General features: G+C 44.9%; 1 protein-coding gene and 1 long non-coding RNA gene across 4 annotated transcripts; one reads left to right on the forward strand and one right to left on the reverse strand.

Annotated features, from left to right (window-relative positions):
- nfatc2a (nuclear factor of activated T cells 2a) lies at positions 1 to 25,280 on the forward strand. 3 transcript variants are annotated; one of them, XM_030424357.1, is made up of 10 exons: positions 1 to 59; positions 2,028 to 2,955; positions 3,091 to 3,259; positions 7,744 to 7,946; positions 8,576 to 8,748; positions 11,012 to 11,152; positions 14,090 to 14,145; positions 14,272 to 14,404; positions 15,158 to 15,874; positions 23,053 to 25,280. In XM_030424357.1, exons 1-10 carry the CDS (start codon positions 2 to 4, stop codon positions 23,106 to 23,108), a joined length of 2,634 nt encoding a protein of 877 aa, XP_030280217.1. In that variant the 5' UTR covers position 1; the 3' UTR covers positions 23,109 to 25,280. The 3 variants fall into 3 exon arrangements, with proteins under 3 accessions (XP_030280217.1, XP_030280215.1, XP_030280216.1); XM_030424355.1 differs by lacking the exon at positions 1 to 59 and adding an exon at positions 1,240 to 1,655; XM_030424356.1 differs by lacking the exon at positions 1 to 59 and adding an exon at positions 1,240 to 1,655 and having other exon boundaries at positions 15,158 to 15,868.
- LOC115585742 (uncharacterized) lies at positions 10,698 to 13,079 on the reverse strand. Its single transcript, XR_003984760.1, has 2 exons — positions 12,910 to 13,079; positions 10,698 to 11,136 (listed from the first exon to the last, which is right to left on the reverse strand). It is a non-coding gene; the product is annotated as an uncharacterized LOC115585742 (long non-coding RNA).
- Positions 25,281 to 25,782: the final 502 nt, after the last annotated feature.

Genomic DNA, 25,782 nt, shown 5'->3' on the forward strand with positions numbered 1-25,782 from the left:
GATGTTTAGAGAGACTTGGAGGCTGGCACAGTACCACACCATGAGGTCGATGGATCAAGGTACTGCTGAAGTGTTGTGATTATCTGGTAATCAACCCATTTGTCTTTTCAATTGATTGATAGAGTTGTGTTAGTCCCTGCAGTGTTTAATGTCTGTGATGTCATGTGTCGGCTCGTCCGTGTTAACGTGTCGGGGGGATGTTTGGGAAGCGGCGCGCTGCTGCGCTCTGACTGACGGACTGACGCGTGTCTCGGAGATATTTGAGGAGGGAAACAAGGAGCCAATTAAATACTGCAGCGTGTCAGTGTAGTATTTACGACCGAAATACTTTATATTTTATTTTTAAAGGCGCAATAAAGAGATATGCTTTAGATGTTACTAAAAAAAAGAAGGTTTATATGAGTTTTAATCACATTTTAGAGATGACACTGTGAAATATTTTGGATATTTTGCTATTTTCTGTATGTTGCGTGTGACTGTAATTAAGATTAGGACCCAGGTCGTCTCCAGCCAGGCTCATACAAACATCCAGATTGTTGCAAATGTATTTACTTGTTTCTTGTTTCTCATATTTATGACCTTTCTGATATGGCATATTCGTTGTTCCCGCTGGTGTTTTGATCATTTGGGTCGCATGTCCAAAAATATGCTCTCGTTAAATTTAGATTTCGTACACCACAAAAATGGAAAGTTCTCCATGATGTCGGAGTGTTTGTTTTGCTGACTGAGCATATATACAGCTCTGTCCCACTTGGTGTAAGGCGGTGAGGAACGCCCTGTGTCTGCGCTGCGTCGTGCGTAAATCTGGGGATTCCCTCCGGAGCCTGTGCGTAATTTATGAATTGTAAAAAAAAAAAAAAAAAAAAAAAGAGAGAGAAAGAGAGAGAGTGGATCCACACGCTGGCTCATTGATTCCTTTTATGAAACCCAGTCCACTAACATGATGGATTGTTACGTGTCCACTCCTTACCCAACCTGTGCGTAATGACATGGCAGCGCTACAAACCTGTTCTGTCGGTCTGTCAGGCAGTTGTTGAGCCGGTGATGGGCCCCGGCAGCACCCTGCTGTGTCAGTGCAACATGTCAGACACCCGGGGGCAGCACCAGGCTGCAGACCGCCACCAGCCCTCCCCGGTGATCTGTCTGAGCGCGGCAGCTGGTTCATCACATCCGAGCCGCACTTTAGCGTCTTTTTTTTTTTTTTTTTTCCACCCTCATTTTATCTTCGACACATCAACGAAGAGCGGAGGCGTGATCAGACACAGAGAGGCGAATATTCTGCATTCAGTGCGAAAAAAACAAAAAAAAAACAAAGTCCCGCCTTCATCTTTAAAAATAACTGCGGGGAGCTCAAACAGGAAACTTGTGCGCTTCACCTCTCTGCAGCTCACCGATGCATCAGTTGACACTCGATCAGGTTCTTCCCTCCCCGAGAATCCACGCCAGCCAGCGCCGCAGCACGTCCGTCGCGTCCCCGCGTCGCTGAGGGAGTCGTTTTGGGAAAACTAACCTTTTAAGACAGATGACCTCTTTTTACGACGAGAGAGATTTGGAGGAAGAGCTCACTCAAATCAACTGCCCCGATGACGATTTGGAGTTTGAGTACTTGTTTGAATATGGGACACCCTGCAGCGACTTTGCGGGGGGAGATCCAGGTTGGTCCGGATGGGTTTTCTGGGTTTTGTTTTCGGCAGCCTGAGTTGGACTCCTGTCTCTCTCTTTTGGCTGAAAGTTAATAACTGGTCTCTTGAGTTTTACTTGTGTGAATGAAAACGCTGGGCAAAACAGGAAGTACATTTGACAGGCTTATGATGAGGGTTGCGACATGTGAACAGCCATGTGAGAGGAAAAAAAAGCTCAGCCGGCAGATGTGTGTTTGATTCGAAAAGTTGAGTTAATGTTGAATGAAATTTAAAAACAGCAACATCTCCTCCTGCAGGTGAAGCGATCTGTCACATGTCTGTAGCTGTAGCAACACTTTCCCACTGTGTGTTTTGTGATGGTGTCTCGTCCTACCTCTCCTGCAGATGACCCCAACCTCGCATCCCACAAAGTCCTCAGCCCCGAGTCTGAGCAGGCTTTCCCCCTCGAGGAGGCCTCCCCGTACGGCATCAAGTCCTGCAGCCCGTCCTACGGTGGACACAGCGCCGAGGTTCTCGCGGGATATGAGAACCAGGAGGCCAGAAACTACCTGGACGGTACCCGACCTGCAGGCCTGGCCCTGAGCCCGAGGATCGAGATCACCCCCTCCCGTGAGCACTACACCCATGACTCCCTGCAGAACCACCACCTGAACATTAGCCCCAGACCCACCCTCACCGTGCCTGGCCATGACAACCTCGCCTACCGTGAGCCCCAGTGCCTGAGCCCCGCCAGCAGCAACTCCTCCACCAGCTGGCACTCGGAGAGTTACTCCCCCTGGGCGTCTCCCTGCGTGTCCCCCAGCAACGGCCAGAACCCCGGAGACCTCTGCCCCAGATTACAGAACATCCACACTGGCTCCCCTCGCACCTCCCCGGGCACCTCTCCTGGCACCAGCCTAGCTGAGGACGGCTGCCTGGGGCCCCGCTCGCCCTCCCCCAGACCTGGCTCCCGCTCCACCTCCCCACAGGGCAAACGCACCTACGACATGTACAGGAATCCAGGCCTAGTCCCCGGGCACCGCTCCCGCAGTCCCTCCCCTCACAGCGGCCATGAGGATCACAACATAGGTGCCCACTATACACACAGCAGCCTCGCTGATGCCATGAATGGGTTTGGCTCTGGTCAGCCAGGCCTGGTGCCCACTAAAATAGTCAAGACGACCAACCAGGTTTACACTCTGTACCCAGAAAACCACGTAGAAGGAAACTACTTGGTGTCCTGCGAGCAGGACATAAAAACCAAACCTGCTGCAGAGCCTTTCTTTGTTATCCCCCCGATCTGGTCCAAGCCGCTGGTCTCCAGCATCTGCAGGTAAATCAGCCGTCAGACTTGGTGCTCATGGCTAACACGTACCACACAAAATATAAACACACATCTTCTTCTAACAGTGTGACTTAAACGAGCTCAATCATTTTTATCCTTCCCTGTGTCCTTCCTGTTCTGTAGCATCCCCGTGGCCTCTCTCCCTCCCCTGGAATGGCCGATCCCCACCCGCACAGACCAGTACGAGCTCCACATCGAGGTGCAGCCCAAACCGCATCACAGGGCTCACTATGAGACAGAGGGGAGCCGAGGTGCAGTCAAAGCGCCCACAGGAGGACATCCTGTTGTGCAGGTACGACCAAGAACGAGTTTCAGTGTGCAGAGTTTGACATCACTTAAATTAGGGCTGAGTAACATATTGATATTATTGATATAGATATTAAACACAGGGCTGCAAACTTATCACACTGGTTGCACTTATGCGCCTGGCTTTTTCATTTAGGTGCACCAATAATACATTTATAACACATTATGTTGCTCAGTTCACTTCCAACTCCATTATCTGGTCAGAATTTTCATTTGTTGAATACGTTATCTTGTAAAATTAGACGGCTTCTCCTGCAATTCAAAAGTGCATGTTGTCCCGTCTGAAGGCATGTTGTCAGGTTTGTTCATTCAATCAGCCGTCCAGTTCGGGAGCCTGGGGGCGGTGCCGACAGGAGGGCTTGCGTGTAATGGTATTTCCTACTCATTATGCACTCGGTGGTGGCGTTTCAGCCGCGGGCGAGCTCTATGAAAATGACTCTCGTCCCGGCCGCTCTCATGGCACCTTTCCCTTTTGTCGCCCTTCTGAAGCAAATCATAAATCCTTCCTCCCCTAACCCCAGACATATGACACACCGTAACCACCGGGCAGCCTCATGACGGCCCTCGGAACTGAACTCAGGTCAGTGAGCAACACAGGCTCTCTGATTTTTCTCTGTGCCTCCCAGCTTAATATAGTCTGCTGTTGTGCCCCCATGGTTTTAACCACACAAACAGATCTGTGTTCGAGCCGTCCCCGACTTCCTCTTACGCACTGGTTTGTTGACTGTGTGGGTCTCGTATTAGGAAGCCGACTTTAAGTGTCGAAATACTCTCTAGACATGTGGTAAAAAAAAAAGAAAAAAAAAGAACTTTTTAATAGTGCTTGTGGTTGAGATGATTGCAGAACAGCAAAAAAAAAAAAAAGTTTGCTGTTGTTCCCTCTGACAGTCACAATGTGGAACTGAAACACAGCGAGCTGAAATGAGCCGTGACACAGTTGCAGCTGGTTGTAGCGTGGACAGATCCGGCTTCCCCTCCTTTGTGTTGTTCTGGCTGTTTTTTTGTCGGTGATAGTAAGGACTTGTTGGAAAGAAAGCTTCCCTCCGCATCTTTTCCATTTTCTGCCCGCCTCTCCAAAGGCCTCACCCTGAGGTCGGTTCTGCCTGGTTTGCCGGGCCAATCAGATGGTCAGGCCTGGGTAGCCACGGCTGCACTCCCTCACCTCGCCTTTCCCTCCCTCGTCTCCTCCGTCGCTCTCTGTTTTTCCTTCTTCCTCTCTCCTTCCCACTTTTCCTACACTGCTCTCTGTCATGACTCACTGCTCCTGCCACTGCCATGACAACCGGCCGACTGCTCACATGGTCCGTTGAGTGTTTGCTGTCAGCTTCCTCTGTTTCACTCTGCGTATGTGTGTGTGAGTGTGTGTGTGTGTGTGTGTGTGTTTGTGTGTGTCAGCTACCTGGATATGGAGCCAGCGTGCTCGTTCATGTTGCCATAGTTTCTGCTCACATCCAGCAGTTTGTCAGTTACATCCAGCGTGTTGCACAGAGTTTTTCTGCCCGCCATGAAAAGAAAGAGTCGGACACAGGAGGGAAAAATATCACCGGCAGCTCTTCAGCATCACCGATTTTTAATAAACTCAGTATTTAGTTAGTTAATACAGTTTTGTTTTCTATTATTACTTTTATTTTCATATTTGTTTGCAGTTCATGTTAGTTTCAGCTCATTTTTCAGAGTGTTAATTATGATATTGGGTATTTTTTCAAGACAAGATATAAGAAGTTCAGAATAGGTGTCACAATACAAACCCAACACTCTGTTAAGGTAACTGACTCACAGTGATAAAAACATCCCTGTCTCCACTAGAATGGCACTCAGTAGAGTGCACACCTCCACCAAGGCCCAACAGTCACCTTTTGTACTCATTCATAGATACCAGCCACCTAAATACACATGACTTCTTCATCAGGATCGATGCATCATTCCCTTTCGTAAACATGTTTCTGTGCTTGGCCTCTTTGGTAGTAAAAGCTGTCACGAGGAGCACTGAAATTGGTAACTTTCCCTCTTCCGCCGTTGCAGGTGTTCGTACCAGAACAGGAGGATCTGCCTGTTCCCTGAGCAGTAGAGTTTGTAGAATACATCGTCCCGATTGGACAAAATGGGCAGGCATACCCAAAAGAGGAGAGACATGGGTGACTGACCAAATACTCAGAGATTACTGTTGTAATATAGTGCTGTTCAACTCGTAATAAGACGATAACACTTATAGCAGATTTAAAGAGGTCATTTTAAACTTATTTCCAGGTTCATACTTTTATTGGGGGTTCTAGTAGAACAGGTTTCCATACTATAATTTTCAAAATCATTTATTTTTTTCTCATATGCTCACTGTGTCTTGAACGCTTTGTTTTAGCTACAGAGTGAGACATCTCACCTCTATTCAATCTTTGGTGAGAGTTACACATGCGCATTACCTAATGGGCAGGATGTAGCCAATCAGAGGCAGAGTAGGGCGGGTCATGCAGAGCAAGGTAGTGTGATCTAAAAAATCACCTCTACAGCATTTTTCTCAGCTCGGCCTCTTTGGTAGTAAAAGCCGTCACCAGGAGTGCTGAAATTGGTAGCTTTTTCCGTCTTCTGCCATTGCAGATGTTGGTACCAGAACAGGAGGATCTGTCTGTTCCCTGAGCAGTAGAGTTTGTAGAATACATCGTCCTGATTGAATAAAATGGGCAGGCATACCCAAAAATGTCTCCTGGAGAGGAAAGACATCTGTGACTGACCAAACACTCAGTGAATACTGCTGGAATATAGTGCTTTTTAACTCTTAATAAGACGATAACATAGCAGATTTAAAGAGGTCATTTTAAACTTATTTCCAGGTTCATACTTTTATTTTGGGGTCCTAGTACAATAGGTTTACATAATTTAATGATCATTTTCTCATATGCTGCAGCATCCCTTTTTAAACTGTGTCTTCAACACTTTGTTTTAGCAACAGAGTAAGACATCTCACCCCTATTTAATCTTTGCTGAGGGTCGCATATGTGCGTTACCTAACCGGCAAGATGTAGCCAATCAGAGTAGGGCGGGTCATGCCGAGCAAAGTAGTGTGATCTAAAAAATCACCTCTACCGCAGTAGTAACTGAATGTCTGCTGACTGCCTGGAGTGAATATATTTTGTAATGAATACATATATATATTTATATAACGCCTGTTACATAGCAACGGACAAAAGTTACAGAAGTAAAGGCTCGACACCAAACCAGGCGTGTCAGACAGAGCAGTATCTTGTTGGACCTTTGGCTTTTTCACTTTGCAGAACTTTTCATAACACAATAGAGGAAAGGCTGAAACCCCAAACACATTGTATGTCTTAAACTTAAATGCTTGTTTCATAAAAAAAAATTGTTGCTTAGTTTTATTTTGACAGCCTTGTTTTGGTGGCAGTCAGACCGACTGCTGTGGCGTTTTCAGTAGTGAGAAAAGAAAGTGAGTCAAAAAAAAAAGGTGCCATGGTCCCTGCGGTGTTCGCGCCGTCATTCTGCAACCAGCCCATGGTTAAATTGTGTGACAAAGGTTATGCACTACACTGTTTGCACTAAAACAGCATTTAGATGCAAGTTGATGCTTTGTGGTTTTTGCAGGTTTCCTCAGGAGGCACTCTCAGGTTAAGGGTAACATCGCCCTCACTGCCTTTCTGTCTCCAGTTCATGGCGTCACCCATCTGAAGCAGGATATTAAAATAGCCTGTCTGGGTGTTTATGGCAGTTTCAGTTCCTTCAGTTAAAGACAAGGACCCCCGCTGAATCTTTTCATCTAGTTATGACAGAAGTGGCTCGTGGGCTCTGAGCTCTCTGCCAGTTTGTGTTCAAGGCTGCAGAAGGAGGACTCGTGCTTTTCACACGTGGGCCTGACACTGATTAGCCCGCTTCAAGGGAAACAGCAACTGGAAAGGCAGAGTTAGAACAAGCAGCTGTAAGAGGAACACACCGGCCATTGTTTTCACTCTCGATTAAACCACCACTTATTCTAACGATTAACTGATCAGTCTTTTAAAGGTCTTTTCGATCAATCTTTGGTTATGAACAAAACAAGACATCTTCAGGACATCATCTTGGGCTTTGGGAGACACTGATGGACATTTCCCACCATTTTCTGGCATTTTATTGACCAAACAACTAATTAATTCAAGATAAATTCGACAATGAAAATGATCATTAGTTGCACCCCCTCATCCAAAACCCAAAGATTTTTCATTCACTGTCATATGCGACAAAGAAAATCAGCACATCCTCACAAACTCATTAAGAAACTGGAACCGGCAAATGACCGAAACGATTATTAGATAATTAAAACAGTTTGCATTTGATTTTCTTTCTATTCAGCTCATTGGACTCACAACTGACTAATCCTCCCGGCTGTAACAACTCATTTAAAGTCACACAGACATTTCCTTCGAGCTGTTTCGTTCTGTTTCATCTCCTGAAATACTGACTTTTTCTTCTGCTTTTTTCCGTCTGCAGCTACACGGCTACAGAGGCAAGGAGCCGCTCGGCCTGCAGATCTTCATTGGTACGGCCGACGAGCGCATCCTCAAGCCCCACGCCTTTTACCAAGTCCACCGCATCACCGGCAAGACGGTCACGACCACCAGCTACGAGAAGGTCATCCACGGCACCAAAGTGCTCGAGATCCCCCTGGAGCCCAAGAACAACATGAAAGCAATGTGAGGATACGATGACGTGCATTTGATTTCTGAACGACTTAACGTCTTTGCCTCTTCAGCTAGACTGTTAATGGCACATAATGTAAGAATTGTATTAAAAAATTACCTAAAATGATTAACGGAATATGAAGAAACAACACACTGTAAAATCTGACGAGGTGATCTGACTTAAAGAAAGTCGAGGAAATCGATCTACCAAATTTAAGTTGTAAGAGCTGAAAAACTTTAACAACTTAAAAATATTATTCTATTACTTGGTAATTTTAAGACAGTTGACTCGATTTTTTTAATGTAAAGTAAACCTTTACAGTTTACAGTGAAGCTCTGTCGTCTAAGTGGTGTGTTGCACAGATTGCTTCTGAGGTTAGCATGCTAACTAGCTAGCCCCTAGACACGTTGTTCTGACAGTAACCGACACCAGCTGTGCTCCGAGCTCCCAGTCCAGGAAGAGTCAGCTTATAGGAGTGCTAGCTGCACCGCTAACTGAGCTAACAAGCTAATGGCAGCTACAGATAGAAGCAGTCAGTGGTCCCTCTGGTGATGTGCTGCCCCCTATTTGTTAGGAGTGTGGCCAATTCTTACATATAGGAACATTTTCTTTTGTTAACCTTTCTCACATGTTCTTGCAGAATCGACTGCGCCGGGATCCTGAAGCTCAGGAACGCCGACATTGAGCTGAGGAAGGGCGAGACGGACGTCGGTCGGAAAAACACCCGCGTTCGTCTTGTGTTTCGTGTGCACATACCTCAGCCCGGAGGACAGTACGTCTCTCTCCAAGTGGCCTCGCATCCCATCGAGTGCTGTAAGCAGCTGCACATCACACACACACACACACACACACACACACACACACACACAGTATGTTATGCTTTTAAGGCTATTTAAATATATATATATATTTTGATGGTTTTGGTTTATGCTGCTTCCTGTTTGAGGTCTAACTGCTGATGTTTTCATCAGGTAACAAAACTTTACACAAAACAAACATCATAAAAAAGAGGAACCTGCATTCAAATGAGTTTGGATCCGGGCTGATAGTCCCGAGTCCTGCGCACAAAGATGTCTTTATGCATCCCGGGCTTCCATCCAGTGGGCGTCCGCAGCCTGTCACAGTGTCTGTGTACCTGTTTGTGTGTGCGCAGTAGTAAAGTCTGTGTTTGGGTACATCAGTGCATGTGTACACAGTGTTATTAAAGCACCTGGCGTAATCAAAACTCAAACAAGCAGGCCCTTTATATAGCTTCGACCAACGCCCTGATCAAAACGTAACATTCGCCATATCAGCGTGACGCCGTCTGCTTGCAATCTGCTCCTGTCATTATAAAAGATTCATGACGCAGAACATAATTTTATAACTGCCGTTCCACATCTGCTTTCCGATCAGAGAGAGGGGCAGGACAATAGCTAGTACCTGTCCGTCTCTGTCGGAGGCGAACCTCTGAAAAGTTGCCGTCGGTGAAAAAAAAACAATCAGGCGTGAAAGTTGCTCGTGGTGACGCCTGCGTTACATCTGTCAGGCGTGTCGGTGAGCAGACAGCGTCAGCCGTGGTGTGTTTGAGGAGGCAGGGCTCGCGCTGGTGTCATCCACTTTGTTTTCTCCTCTCGCGGTGAACTAGGGCGAACAAACCTGCTCACGGGTCGGGAGGTTGTTTGTTCACACCTCAGGGCGCCTCAGTGACTGTAGAGTAACACTTTACACATAAACTGATCATTAGTGTGTCTACAAAACTGAAAGACATTTATCAATTGAAATACAGTTTTCCTCTTTTTCGGTGTTCTTTATATTCTGCATGAGCTTTTTCTAAATCTCCCTCGAATGAAATGTTGAGTCAAACATCCAAACCTTTATTTACTATTTCATCAAGTGGAAATGTTTTCAGGGTTAAATCCTAAAAAAAGCCTTAAAATGTCGTAAAAGTTATTTAACTTTGGAAATTTGAATCTGCGAGGTCTCAGTTGCAACAAATATTGAATACAATTTCATTTCTCAATTCGATTTCTTCTGTCAAAATAAGTCAAGCTGTTCATTTTCTGGTGTCACAGATCTTTAAATCGACTGAACCTCTCACTGTCTTTTCACTTTTCACTTGCACATAAACGTCAGCAAAATGTGAATTAACCTGACTCACTCTAATAACCGTAATCCTACATAAAAAGCTACTTAAAATTGGTGAACCTGAAAAGGTCTTAAAAGACTTTAAAGTTAAGTGTCTGCGGACACTTTGGGATCTTGGCTTGAATTTAAACTCGAGTCTCCGCGACAAACATTTTAAGCCTCACGTACACTGGGGGAGATTCATTGCAGTCTGACATAACAGATTGCATCAGACTGTTAGCTATTCTTCCTATTTTCTTCCTTCCCGTACAGTTCCTCACTGTATGTGCAGCTTCTCTTTGTACCTCCTATTACGTTGTGATTTCACAGATTCATGCCGCTGCTCTTCGGAACTGAAAGCGTCGGATGACTCAGCATCAAATCTTTATTGTAAAGCACTTGTCACTTCTTGGTAACTGGCAGTCGTTCACTTGTGGGAAATCAATTACAAAAGCGTTACTGTGCTTGTTTTTCACCGCAGCTTGCAGGTATTCTCGTCATGGATTATTCTGCAGATAACCTTTTTGGTTTGTTTGTTAATTTGTTCAGTCTAGGAAATGTCAAGAAACTGCCTTGTTTTGGCCGATCAACGATGAACTGCCTGATCGTTTCAACATTATGTGGGTTTATGTGCTAAAATGGCCAGACGAAGCAACTTTATTTCAATAGTTTATTTCATAATAGCGTTCGTCAGGGCCGTTTTTAAAAAGACAACAAAGGTAAAAGATTAACAATTTGAAACGTGCAAGATTACAGGCAAGTGATGCAAGAGATACAATTTTCAAAAGTCAGAGTCAAGGCTTGTCTAAAAATCAATTAGGAGGGTGTTCAACAGCCGGCTGGTCCAAGACATCCTTAGATGCATGTGGGTCCGGAGCGACGCAGTGATTTGTGGACGAGCAGCAACATTTTGCGTGCGTGCGACTGTGAATGTAACGATTCGCCCGTCTCTCTCTTTGTGTCCCGGCAGCCCAGCGATCGGCACACGAGCTTCCCATGGTGGAGAAGCAGGACATGGACAGCTGCTCTGTTCTGGGAGGCCAGCAGATGATCCTGACCGGGCAGAACTTCAGCTCCGATTCCAAGGTCATTTTCCTGGAGAAAAACCAGGGTGAGTGAGTGGCATCCAGTCACATCTTGTAGAGTCATTTTCACACCAGGGTTTGTTTTTTTTTTACCGGCCACATTCAGGTGAACCGTAGTGACGTACACTACCCAGAAAACAAAGCTGTAACTGAATCTATGAAATCTTTATTGTCTCTGCATGTTAGTTCTGCTATTACACAATGGGGTGACACGTCATGACTCATAAGCGAGATCGTGTCTGTATAACAAGTTGGCAGCGTTCACACTTCACCGCCATCGCCGTATGGATGGAGCCTCATGAGTTATTTGCATGATCCAGATGATAACGCCGCGGCTTCACTTCCTTCTGCCCTTTTTCTTCCTCACTGACTTCCATGATGTCTTATCGTGACTCAGATTGGCCTTTTGTTGTGTGATTAGTAGTTCTGTGTTTCACACGAAAGCTTGTTTCATGACACTTAAAGGGTAACGCCACCAATTCTACACGTTGAAGTGTGTTTACACTGCACGAGTGGAAAAAGTAGCATGACGGTTTTGTGGCTTCCAGAGGAAGCTGCATGTGATCTGATAAACTGCCTCCAGTGATGTCACTCGGTGGCAAAGTTGCATTGTGGGTAATGTATGCTCCAGATTTTTAATAGGAGGACAAATGCGTTGAATAAAAAGGCATTATTTTGATCGTTTGTTCATAAACTTTCCATCACGAGTCCAGCAGTGTAACAGGGGTGCGATGCTGGACCATTGGACTGCTTTTTATAACCTGATGCCTACATTACCCACAATTCAAATTTGCCACTGAGTGACATCCCTGGAGGCAAGTTATCAGATTACATGCAGCTTCATCTGGAGCCAAAAAAGGCTACATATATGCAGTAGTACTCCCCCCAAGACCTGTAAGCACACACTCACGTGTAAAAATTGGTGGAGTCACCCTTTGAATGCATCTGGATTGAATGACAGGGGTTATTTTTATATCTCTCCATTGTTGTGTAATCCAGTTTTCCCCTTTTTATTATGTAACATTAGTAGAAGTGATTGATGTCATTTCAGTTCTTTCCAGTCTTCTCTTGAAGTGTGGAGGAAGAAACAGATATTTTATCCCGATTGGGACAATTTGATGTCTTTATGTCTCATCTCAGAGTGCAGTCACCCTACTGTTACTTAAATCCTGGGTTTCCCTCTCTCTGACTGAACAATTTATCAAAAATATTATAAAAAAATTTGATAAATAAGAAAAATTGCAATATGGAGAACAAACAACAACAAACCCAAGATGTTTGGTAGAGACTCCAGCAAATATTATGATGTATTCATGTAAAGTAATCATCATTTTTCTACTTTTTCAAGTGAAAATTCGAAAAATTCCCACTAAAATTGAATTGAAATATCTGTCAGAATAGTGGCACATGAGTCTTTTTCTGGGATGTGTTGTTGTGGATTTATGTGGAGGAACTGTTGAAGGGTCGGTTTGTGTTTATCACCGGCTGATAGTCCCGACATGGTTTTCCTCATGCTGCTTCTTTTAGGGTCTATGTGGAGGACAGTTATGTTAAAATACTTTATGTTCACCTGATATCATGACTCACCGACTCCACTGCTGAGTGCGGGGCTTTTTAAACGCAGGCACTCCACAGGCTACCTCAGCTAAATCTTGGACCGGCGTGCCCCAGCTGCTTTCCTTTTTTTTTTTTTTTTTTCTTGCTTCTCCGGGGTTCCCTGCCTCTGTGTTACGACACAGCGCAGTAATGGATAGTAAGACACAGACGGAAAAAGAAATCTTACCGAGAGGGATTGCCATTGTTTTGGAGAGTTTCTGTATGACACAAAGTTCTGGACCGGTGCAGCTGTGAAATCCCTCCGAATGCGAGACAGCTGCCTCTGGCTGGAGCTCCCCTGGCTCTTGTGCTCGGACAGGGAGGGTTGTTGCAGAGGCTAGGAAAGCTTCCCCCGGCCAAGTCAAGCCTGCTTAGGTTCTCTCTCTCTCCCCCTCCCCTCTCCTCCTCCTCCTCCTCCTCCTTTCCACCCCCGCACACAATTATCTCCAGAGGGGAGAACAAGAATCGGGGTATCCCTGAGAGTTGCAACAGAACGCAAACAAACACAAACGCCAAGAAAGCAGCGGTCATCACGTTTTTTCGTAGGAGACGTGGAGAGAGCTGATCATAAAAATAAAGTTTAGAAGAAGAGAAAAAAAAAAAAAAGAAGTTGGCGAGATGCGTGGAATCCCCCTTCCTCCTGCTGACTCATTCCAGCCATGTGTTTGCAATTTGACAGAGGGTTTCCCACCTACAGTAACATTCAAACAACTGGACTGCAGCACATGTCGGATCATGTGTTGGGGCATGTGGAGTTTACATTAACAACCCCTTTTGGTTTTCCTTGCTTTTCCATCTCGCTGGCAGCTCGGATGTAATCGGATGAAGTGTGATGTAACGTGACATAAATCATAGCGTTGTGGACGTGGAGCGGTGCAAACGCTCGCGTCTCGTCGCGTCCCTGCTGATGTTGTGTTTCTGACAGCGTGTCGAGCGGACAGGTGTCTCTCATTAACGGAGTAGTTCGGAGTTAAAGCCCACACACATTCATCTCAGCCCGAAAGGTATCCCTGGGGGGGGGGGTGGAGGAGGAAGTGGTTTTTAAAAGCGATACTATCTACATGCTTTTAAATTTGAAATCAAACAGAAGACATGCTGCCAGAGAGGCACCGCGGTGGCTGCTGATCCGCAGTATATAACCTGTATCGGAGGCGGTGGAGTGAAATGCTTTGAAAACACACAGACCTCGGACGTAAAGCCATTTCCAGGATTCAGTTTTTCCTAATTTAAAGCCTAAAGGCGTTGCAGAATGATCCCACAGCCTGCGACATCTTGAAACCATCAGCTGTACTTTCTTTACCGCACAGTTAATTACCAAATTGTTTAGGATTAAGTTTTCACTTTCGCTCTTTTGCCTCCCTCTCTAGATGGGCAGCAAATCTGGGAAATGGAGGCAACGGTGGACAAAGATAAGAGCCAACCGGTACGTATTAGACACATGTGTTCCTAAACACTTTTGCAGTTGGATCCTCGTAAATCACGCCAAACGCGTCAGCCCGCCGCGATGCAGAAGCACAGTTCAAAGAAAAACCCTCTCTCCGTCTTGTAGAGCATGCTGTTCGTGGAGGTGCCGTCCTACAGAGACACGTCCGTCTGCCATCCCGTCAAAGTCAACTTCTACGTCATCAACGGCAAGAGGAAGCGCAGCCAGCCCCAGCACTTCACCTTCACACCGCTGGCAGGTAAGAATGCTGCTCAGCCTCTTTGAGTTGCGTCATACTATGGTGTCTGTCTGCAAAAGTGATTAGATGACAGTCATAAATGATATCCAGGGTTTTGTCTTCATTTAGATCACATACAACAAGAAAATAAGAGCTAATCTCAGGCGTTTACAGAATAAACCTCCAAATCTCAGGCGCGCTGGTTCCGACCAATGGACATGTCAAGTCCCAGTTTTTGGATGCATTTGCAAGCGACATGGTCACACTGAGGAGCCGTGTCGCTGTGGCGGAAAATCTTAGTCGCAAATTACTCCTGAAGGGACAGCTCACCCGAAAATCAAATAAAAAAATAAAAAAAAAAACTCAACAAGCAATGGCTCTTTCCAGAAATCACGGTCCGGCTACCCAATAATAATCCGCAGAGCTCGTTGCGACCAGCTCGATGCTCGGGACGGGATTTAAGCGTCAGCGTCCTCAACATCTGAGTCATGATTTCTGGAAAAAGACACGCTGTTGATTTTTTCAGATGTATTTTTTTCGAGCACCAGGAGCTGATTGCCGTCTAGTCCCATTATATTGGAGAGACGGCAGACTCCAAAACTCCAAAACTTGGCAACTCGCATCATAAGTCACTAGATGGATAAATAGCACTACAAATAAGAGGAAAGACATGACATGTTTTTGCGGTTTTTGTTCCTTCAAAGCACGTACTGCTCCCCTGTCAGTACCTCTCGGATGTTCACAGCCTTCCTCTTTGACTTCCTCTTCTCACAGCTCCATCCATTAAGACCGAGCCTATAGACGAGTACGAAGCAGACCACATGGGTTTCGCCATGCCCCAGATCTTGGGCTTGTCCCCTCATTCCTACTACCATAACCAACGCGGCGTCCTCCATCCAGACAACGGCCTGGTCTCCGGCATGGCCTCCTGCCAGCGCCTCAGCTCCAGCCTTCCAAACCAAGACGCGCGTTTCCAGCAGCAGAGCCCGGCCATCATGTACTCCCGCGGGGGCAAGAGTCTGAGCGGCAGCCCCGGCCTTTATCAGCAGGCTGGAGGGATAATAGCCGACCCGCACCGGTCTGTCCTGGTCCACACCGGCTCCCCGGCCCAGTCTCTAGGTCCCATCGTCGCGGGCCAGCACCCTTCCATCATCCAGTTCTCCCCCACCAACCACCTGCTTCGAGCGGGAGACCCCCAAGCCCTCACCGCTCCCCAGCAGCCTGATAGCCAGCAGATCATCTACTGCGACGGCTACTCTCCCCAGGCAGCCGCCGCCGCCCACTCGCCCACGCCCCCGCAGGCTCAGGCAGCGGTGACCCACCCTCAGCACTATCCCACCGTGATCCAGCAGCAGCCGTACACGCAGAAGGGGCAGCAGAAAGGCCGAGCTCCGCCTGGCACGGGGCAGATGGAGGCTCCGGGAGACGGACAGAGGAGGGTGACGGTCAAGGAGGAGAACTTGGACCAGGCCTACCTAGATGATGGTGAGTGTAAGTTAATGCTTTTATACTCTGAGTGAGTGGGATCGCTTGGTGTGTCATTCGTAGTGTGTGTTTTTGTCAGTAAGTGTTCCTGACAATCGACTTATCGTCTCAGACGTAATGTCAAGAAAAAAAAGTCAAATTTGCTGGCCGAGCTTCTTAAACGTGAGGATTTGGCTGCTTTATTTGTCATCTCTGCCGCTAGATAAAGAGTTCTTTGAGTTCAGGTTGGAAACAGGAAGCAGTTTGAAGCATTGTGTTATAGATTAAACAGATGAATTGTGAAAATAATCAGCCGTGAAAGTATTGGCTCGGTGCGACCGCTGTTTTTTATCTCATCTGCCGGGGTGAAAGAAGGCAGGAAGACGAGTGACGAATGTGTGAAAATCCCTTTCGCAAACGAGATGGATGATAAGAAACGCCGACCCAGATGCGAATCTTCCTCAGAACAATTCATGGATATTTACCGTATCTGCTCCATCTCCCTTTTGCGCACACCCCGGTTTGATGTATGTGCCATAGTGTCCCTCTTTGAACAAAGCCAACAGAGCGGGGCGCACGCTGTTAAAACAATTCCTCGCCAGGAGGTGTAGTTATGTTCCACTCGAGGTGGAAATAACAGGGATTATGAGTCATATGTTTATACTTATGCTTGTCAACCCCATTACCCTCTGACAGAATTAATGTCAGGCCACATCCAGCAGCAGGCACGAGGGTGAACCGCGTCCTCAACTCGGAGCTAAAGGTTATTCAAACTATATTATGTCTTGCAGCGTGTGTCCAGTGTTTTTCTGTGCTTGCGTCGGCGTCGGTCAGGTGAGGTTTTAAAGGCGCTCCGAGGCCGTCTTCAACACGGTTCGTGCCGCCGGTGGCGTGGGTACGTCTGGCACCGCCGCACGTCAGGAAATGAGCTCTTTTTCTCTCTCGCATTGAAGGCGGCGAGGGAGGGCGAAAAAAGTGTCACTCTCCCGGCCGCCGGGACATGTTGACACTGTTATGAAGTGAAAAACAACCTCCATGGCAACCATTGTCAAACAGTGGAACGGGCTGCCTGGGAGAGCTGGGGAAAGCCTCTTTGTTTGTTATAGTTGGCCGGGGCTTCTCCTTGGCCTTACGCCCCCCGATTCTGCGGGGGGAACCCACCAGAGGATTAGTCCTTTTTCCGACCACGGGATTCTGCCAATCTGGCACAAGGAATTCTTATTCGCAGCTGCTCCTCTCCAGAAATCCAGCCTGATCCCTGTAAGATAGCGGGAGGGCGGAGGGGTAGTTTGCAGGAAAAGGGAAGGGGCTGTGTTCTGTGTGTGTTTTTCAATGGAAAAAATGAAACGAAGAGAAAAAAAAAAAAAAAAGGGCCAGCAGTGGAATTTGTGTTTTTTGGACGGGGCTTGCAGGGTTTCCCTCCGCAGTAAACAGCAACAGGGCTGTGAGCCGGTGAATTAACAAGGAGTCGGAGGAGCAGTCAAACTGAGCCTCCTGTTTGATCCTCCCATCCACATAAAGGGATGATGATGGCCAGTCAGCTTCCAAAGGTGCCTCTGCATCTTTGTTCAATTTGAGTTGTTTTTATGCAAATAGCTTCAATTAACTTTCTCCTGGAAATCTCATAAAAAACAAATTGCAGAATTAGCGACTGCCTCTTTCCAATTGCCGTCTTTTCTGTCCCGAGAACTGCGGGGGATTCAAATGTTTCTATTTGATATCATGTAACCTTATTTATCACGCATCTGGTTGGTGTGCCCCTTGCTTATCACTCCTACAGGTGATAATCCGCCCACTCGCATCAACCAAAGAGGAAAAAACGTGGGGGGACTTCCCGATATTCAAAATATTTTTCTGCACAAAGGGTGAGAAAGATAAGCGTGGTCAAAAAAAAAAAAAAGTCCCCCTGTGTTTGTCTGCAAAGGTGTTGGAGGTTCAGACCTGACCACAAAACAATCATTTAAGTTGGGACGATCGACACCGAAGTGAGATTGTCAACATTACTCATCGAGACGTGTTTCAGCCTGTAGTCATTTTTGGAGAGAGGGTGCAGCCACATCCTGGTATCGTCACAGTCTTGTGGTCGAACAACTGCCACATCTCTGAGGCTCCTGAACTGTGTCAACTTTATGAAGAGTGTTGAAATGAATGTCAGGTATTTTCATGTTGTACCAAAACCTGGCTCATGAGCCCTCCTACGCAGGGGGGGGGGGGGCATTGTTTCTCCAAGTTCCCACAACTCCGGTCGGTTCTCAGACAAAGTGTCTGCTGATTTGTTGTTTATTTACTTCACTGAAAAAAACCTGCTGGGTCAAGAATATCTGGCATAGATCGCTGCGTTGCCACATGATTTGGGAAAATGGTGAAAGAGCTGATGGCACGGCCTACAAAGGCCGAGAGCGACAGATTTAGTGGGTGTGGAATAAAGCCCAGAGGCAGTGGAGCAGGTGAAATTGTTCCAGCAGGTAGAGATCGAGGCCGGAGAGATAAAGCACACAGCAACAGCCTGCTGGACGCGCATTAGTCTCAGCTCACTTCCATCCATTTGAAGGGCTTGATCAAATACACAACTCAGCCGTATCCAGACGGCTGCTGCGAGTGCGGTGATGAGCACATGGCGGCTGCTTGACGACACTTTCCTCGTTTTTTAATTTACAGAGTTTCGGCAAGTTTGTTCACCAGCGATTTCATCTAGTTTTTCCACACACTCTTGATGGCAAAAAACACCTAAAGTACCCCTTGGTTTGACATTATTGTCTTCACACATACTCCAAAACGCTGCTCACATGAAACGATCAGTCACTGTTATTGCTCTTTCACACCGCAACGTGAAGACATCTCCCCCAGAAGCAACAACAGTGCTCGTGCTATACAACCAGAGTCTGCAGCCGCGCCGGCGGCCGTTTGAGGCTGCAGCGGTGCTTTGAAGTGAATGCTACCACGCTTATACTAAGACGCCACAGTGTTCCCGCTGTTTACCACCTTCATTTAGTGTGTTAACATTAGCTAATTGGCACCAGACAGACGTTACAGCCAAGGCTCGAGAATGTCGTTAGTTAAAGCTGCTGTAAGTGTTTTTTGTAGTAAGTGTTAAATTGCTCTATATTCCGACAGTAATCATTGTTTACAGAGGTTTGGTCAGCAACCCGTGTCTCTCCTCCCGCTGCTCCTGCAGTAAAAGAGAAATCACATTGTTCTGGTATCCCTGCACACTTTGCCCAATCAGGACAGAGAACTCCATCAAGGTTCGTTCTGCTGGTGAACCGTAGAGAGCAGGAGCCTCCCGTTTACCGAGCATAACCCTGCAGTGACAGATCGGGGTGAGCTTCTGATAGAGCTCGCTGTGATGGCGTCAACTACCAAAAAGGACGACGACAACACTTACAGCAGCTGACTAACCAACTAAACTGAAGTTATCACGATTCAACCATTTGGTGCACGTCCCAAATGTTGTGACAGTTCATACAATACGTACAACACTAGAGTTGTCAAGACAGTCCCCTCAAAACCACAGACTCGAGGAAAAGTCGCAGGATCACCAAAGTCCTTAGATTTCACCCAGTATGAATATCTGAAGGAAAGAACAAAATGATTGGCTCTCAGTTTTTATAATCGTTGTTGGTATTTCAGTCTGATCCTAAGCGGTGGACCGAACAAACAACCAACCAACAGACAGACCGACCAGAACACTGCTGCTCATTGGCTACAAATGTAATTGTATGAGACTTCAGCAGAAAATTCCCAGTGTGAAATTCCCTCTTTGTGTTTCCAGTGACTGTTTCTGGTCTGTGGTGGAGGGACAGCAGCACAAGAAGTGACTTTGTACAAAAAAAAGTCCAACTTGAAGCTTCAGTGTTGCTTCAGTTGAACAGTTTAAGCAACAGAGACACAGTGATTGGATTGATCCTTTATTTCTTCCACCGGAATCATTCTAGAAAGAAATCTCCTGAATTTCAAGTACAAAGAGAGGGAACAATAACAGTAACAATTGACTGTACACGTCGTGTTGTGTGATCGTTGGTTGAACTCTGCGCTGGATCTGTGGTTAAGCCGGTGGTTAGCTGTCAGTCCACTTGCGCTACTTTCTCTTTTCACCCTGGTTTTTTTAGCGTCGTGTTGTCAATACAATCGCTCAACCCGCTCCTCTAAAAAAAAATCTCTCCGGTCACGTGCAAGCCGGTGACCACACTGTACACCCGTCCGCAACGCAAACACATACTCTGTATTAACATGCAAATGCTTGCAGACACACAAACACACACATTCCAGCTCTCAGCAGGCAGCGTGCAGCGACTGAGTCAGCTACTGTACAGGGTGTCTCACCCATCGTCGGCAAACAGTGCCGCTCATTGGTGCAGAACTCGGGAGCCAGACACTCACCTATTGAACAGACTGGCCCGAGTGTTCCCCGGGCCAGACTCAAATAGCGGGTCCATGCCAACCCTTCATCAGACTCAGTAAAGCCCCACTGTATGTTGCCCCACTGCGGCGCTCCTGCTGCTCCTCTGAGCTTGTTTTATGCTCAGGGAAAAAATCCCGCGGCGCTGCTGGGGAGATGAAAGTTTCTTTAAGGCATTAGGTGTCAGAGGGAATTCCACTACAGACTAAAATAAACAGGGATGCTGACGTTGTGACGACAGCAGAGCACCCAGTTTGGCCGCTCCTGCAGTTTTTCTGCAGCTCTCAGATGCTGCACCCGGCCATAAAATGTGCTCAGTGTTGAGCGCTTGTTTCTTTTTCACATCTGCAAGCGATCAAAAAAAAAAAAAAAAGAGAGGCAGCGGGAGAGACCAGACGAGAGACAAAGATCGGCTTGTTGGACGGTAGATCCTCGTTTTGTGCTGCCTCATCATTTCAGATGATTGCATTGCTATTATTCGCACCTCCTGACTGCTAATCTTCATTGAGAATAGCGCCTGCCATCACCTCGTGTCAGCTACTTCTTTTTTTATAGTCCTGTGGCGAGCTGTTCAGAGGTGCTGTTGTGTGGGTGAGATGGTTTCCAATTTCATTCTATGTGCCATAATAGATGCACCCTTTGTCACGCCAATATGTAAATCAAGGCTCTAAATAGAGCCAACACAAGCCAACTCAATAAAGTTCCTCCATCTCTATAATAAGGCGGCGCAAAGTAGCAGCAGGCATTTTGTGCAGCTGGTGTTTTTTTCAGTTGTGAACCTTCTTATTATCTTGTTTTTTTTTTTTATCCTTCATTTGTTCTGTTGAATTAAAGGGAATAATTTGTGCTACTTATTTACCTCACAGTCACTTGTAAAAGAAGATGATAAGGCCATAACTCTCTCAAAGTTAGGCTGAAAGTTAGCTAGGTTTCGCTTAAAGGCGGGAAACCGGGGGAAACGGCTACATGTAGCCTGGTTCTGTCCAGATGTTCACCAACTCTGGATAGCTGTTTCCCCTGTTAAGTTTAAGGTAATAATTTCACTTATTAACCTTCTTGGCAAGAGTTAAAGTAGACGAGAAGATCTATACCACTCTCACGTTCGGCTGTTGAATATGAGACTACAGCCAGCAGCCAGTTAGCTTACTCCTGTTTGGCATAAAGATTGTAAATGGGGGGGAAACAGCTGATCTTGCTTTGTTCAGAGGTTAGTTAATTAGCCTACCAGCAATTTTAAAGCTCCCTAATTGACATATCATCATTCTTGGTTGTTTCTTTATGAAAAAATTGTAGGCTACAACAAAAAGAAGCAGATGTTTTTAACTTTACACAGAGCCAAGCTAGCTGTTTTGCCTGTTAGGTTTAAGGGGATAGTTCTCAGCCTTCTAATAAGAGTTAAAAAGATTTAAAGTAGATGAGAAGATCGATGCCACGCTTATATTTGTCTTTTGCATATGAGGCTGCAGCCAGCAGCTGATTAGCTTAGCATAAAGACTGGAAGCAGGGGAAAAGGCTAGCCTGGCTGTCCATAGGTTACAAATTAAAGCCTTCAAACACTTCAAAAGCCTCTAAATTATCACATCATTACTTGTTTGTTGAAAATGAAAAGGCATTTTAATGTCATTTTTAATGTTTTTAATCTTTGTTAATCAAGCTAGCTGATTTCCCCTTATTCTAAACCAATCTACTCTGCCGCTACTCTGCTAATCTAACTCAACAAAAAAACAATAGGTATGATTCTGAAAATGTTGAACTATTGAAGCCCACAGCAGTATGGCACAACAAATATATTTCAACTATATATTTTTGCAAGATGAATGAACCATCTCTGCTGATTCTCAGCTTTTAACATGTATTTTTTTTTAACATTAGTTGAAAACCCAATCTCAATGTGCAGCCCATCTCCATGGTTACAAATTCACAGACATGATATGCCCAGTAATGGCCTGGTTACAGGCAAAGAGCTTTTTTGGCCCACTTTGAAATACTTACATTACTCATCGGCCCTAATGAGTTCCCCGAGGCTCGATGGAAGCAGTGGCACCAGCCTATAAAGTCTCCAAGTGCCAGTGTACACAGACAGACACACAGTCGGCTTCCAGGCCCGAGCTCCCACATAAACATCAGAGCTCAACACAGACGGTGTGGCATATCTGGAGGGATGACATGTTACACATTCTCGCCATTCCTTCCTGCTTTCTGCAGAACTACCTGTTGACAGTGTGACTTTTGACGGCGTTTAAACAAAAGGTTAACAGCCTGACACAGTCGCAGATACTTTCACTTCCTCGTGCTGCTTGGATGTCAGTGGTTATCTTATCAGGACGTACGCAACAAAGCTTCAAATACTCACATGTGGGCGGACACAAAGAGCGTTAATGCAATCATTTTTAGATATTCAATATTTAATTTTGTTTTCAATGCGTGACACAGGTGTTATTCCCCCCCTCGCGCATAGTGATTCTATTTTTAGAAACATGACACTGAAAGTTTCCATTTCAACCCCCCTTCCTCTCCTGTTGATGTGTATACACACACTTGTAATCATCCCAGCAACAGGAAGTGCTCGCTCAGAGGCTCTCGTGTAGCTCTACCTCTAGTGGTTACCTGACATTAATGCAGCTTTCAATCTGAAATGTCAATCGGACCGCAACCCCTCTCTGTTCGCGGATATTCAGGGAATATAATCATGTAGTAATTTAATCAACAATCAGAAAATGTTCTGTTTCTTTGCACTCTTTTTGAATTTTATTGTGAAACACGTATTGATCGCTGTGTAAAATCTCTCTCTTTGTTTCCTCTACAGTGAATGAGATCATAAGAAAGGATCTGACGGGTGTCCAGGCCAGAGGGCAGACATAGACGAGGGACCCCAGCAGGAAATGACAACAGCTAACACCCCCCCTCCCATCCAACCCTGAGACACACAGACAGACACACACACACACACACACAAACACGCAGACTTCAACCTTCCGAAGAGGTGACGCACATCCGCCAACAATCAGACCTTCTCTTCCTCATTTTCTTTCCCTGCCGTACAGATACAGAAATATCAGCTCCCAGCTGCTGTGTTTGCTTTGGATGCTTTCCTGCAATAAACACAACTTGTTCGAGCCTTAACGTCAGCACCCAGCAGGTTTCCAACAAAACGATGAGAAACACCAGGGGAATGTGCCTTATTGTTTCGACTTTCCTTTCTAGTTGAAGTTCGGATTCAAGTTTGTCTTGTTAAAAAGATTATAAGAACAGGGATACATGTGTTCCCTAGTATTGAATTTGCCGTGCTGCCTAGGCAATAAACTCACACGAGTTGAATGATGGTTCTGTAGCATACGACCGTTTTCAAGTGTGTGAAATTTCGAATTGAAGAAAAAAAATAGCTAAATCAACAGCCCAAATACAATTTATTAAATATTCGTCTTGGCCAAAAAGCTTGCCATATCCTTGTATAATTCTTCTTGCACATGTCATGTCTGTGTGTTTGTTCATATGCAGTTTTACAATGAAAAGATCGTCCTAAGCTTTACATGCTGATCATCTCATCTTTAAGCACAGTCCTCTAATCTAAAGCGACTGCCTTAATCACATACAAATGAACTATTGTGACGCCTCCTAATATGCACTGTTTTCAATAACAGGGGGTCAATGTTATTACTTTTTTTTTTACATATATATATAATATTTGAGTCATGTGAATAATGTACCATTTTATATTCATAAAATAAAATATATATTGCCTTATATTCAGGTGATGATGCCAGAGTGGCGTCACGGGGGCCTGTGATGCTGCAGCGATAGCGTGGGTCTGCATTTTTAAATGATTTCTGATGATGCTCTATTTGATTTTTTTTTTTCTCGTCAGTCTTGCATTTAAAGATTATTTAAAAATGTATCGGAAGTTTGGCTCATGCAAGCAGAAGTAAGAGATTTTGTACACTCAAATTGAAAGGATGTCGTTTTGCTTTGTTTAATCTCTGTTTTATATGTTTCGCTCTTAAAGCTGATTATTAAATCTGTGGCTGCGTCCACAGTCAAAAACAAAAATATGCCAAAGCTTATGTTGTGTGTATTGATGTGTGTATAGTTTTTTTTTTTTTTTTTTTTGTAGTCCGTCCATAACGACAATCAGTATACTCAGAGCTAAATGCCTGCCTATGCAGAAGCTTCATGCTTGCTGATGTAAAGAGCACACGTTTAATTTTCTATACCTGTCATTATGCTTTAAACATACCGTAAGCACAATAGGGAAAAAGTACAGTGTGCATAACTTAAGTGCTAACACAGCTCACTTCACTGAAAAGAAAGTAGTTTAAAGAGGTATTTTTGTAATGTTGTGATATTTCACTGCCTGAATTGGATTATATCAAAAGTGCCATTTTGTTTGATCGTTAAGAGAAAAATGTTGCAAATGAAGCAAACACACGATAGACCTTTAAAACATACGACTGAATCTCAAGAGTTGATTTTATTTTGTGTTATCAGTCAAGCCAATACTAATCTCTTAATGATATTTCTCATCGAGCCAGTACAGCACAAGTGCATTTGACATTTCTTGAATGTAATCTATATGAAATAGTTTTTTTCCCCCTTTTCTGTAAATAATAGACACAAAGTGTGATTGTCCATGTTTTACCGTTAAGTTTGAGTAGACTAATATAGAAACAGTTTGTTGTTTATCTATGTTTTTACATGTCTCTAGTGCTTTTAATATACACAATGTTATAGCTATCATCACATATTTCATGTTTTATTACAATGGAGAACTGAAGGGAATTACAATACATTACCTAATAGGTTATATTTTTTGTCTATGCATTTGTTATTATTATTTTACAATCCTTAAAGAAATCTTTGGTCATGAAGAGGTTATTAATACTGTCTTATTTTATTTTTCAGTGTTGATAGTTTTCATGTATTTTGTCTCATCTTGCGTCTACTACAATTTGCGCCTCCTTTAAAAAAAAAAAAAGTTTGTTTCCTGCTATTTTTGTATCCTTAAAAAGTAGCAATAAATAATAACCATATACGTCACGATTGTCCTTGTTTCATTGAATACGTCCTCCGCAGTAACTCTCATGAACGATTATGAAGCATTACCTTAAAGGTTAAGTTCACACAAAAATGAAAAGTAGGTCATTACCTGCTCAATGATGGAAAATAAGGTGAAGTTTTTTAAGGCCCCAGAACATTTCTGGAGCTTCACAGCAAAACAGCCTCGCATCATTCTACTGCACAACTGAAGTAGAAAAAAAACTGTAATCAAGGTGTCCGGATTGAATCCCAAATTGATATGTAGATATGTTATTTACACAGTTTATAAAGCTGAAATCTCCACTGGAACTGCTAGGCTGAAAGTTGAGGGTGTTACTTCAAAACAATTTGGGATTTTGGGGCTTCCAAAAACTTCAATATGTAAGAATTTTTGTTTAAAACATTAAAAATGAACCATAAACATCAACAGAATGTGAAGAAATAGTTTAGGACCTGAAAGCCTCTCACTACCAGTGATCAGAAGGTCCTGTGCTAGTGGTGT

Source organism: Sparus aurata, chromosome 7 (genome assembly GCF_900880675.1).
Source record: "Sparus aurata chromosome 7, fSpaAur1.1, whole genome shotgun sequence".
In the NCBI taxonomy this organism is placed as follows: domain Eukaryota; kingdom Metazoa; phylum Chordata; class Actinopteri; order Spariformes; family Sparidae; genus Sparus; species Sparus aurata.

Bases quoted from the DNA above. Each gene is read 5' to 3' on its own strand.
- nfatc2a (XM_030424355.1), top strand. From the start codon at position 1,523: ATGACCTCTTTTTACGACGAGAGAGATTTGGAGGAAGAGCTCACTCAA. The intron at 1,656-2,027 runs GTTGGTCCGGAT...CCTCTCCTGCAG, and splicing joins CTTTGCGGGGGGAGATCCAG to ATGACCCCAACCTCGCATCC. The intron at 15,875-23,052 runs GTAAGTTAATGC...TTTCCTCTACAG, and splicing joins CTACCTAGATGATGGTGAGT to TGAATGAGATCATAAGAAAG.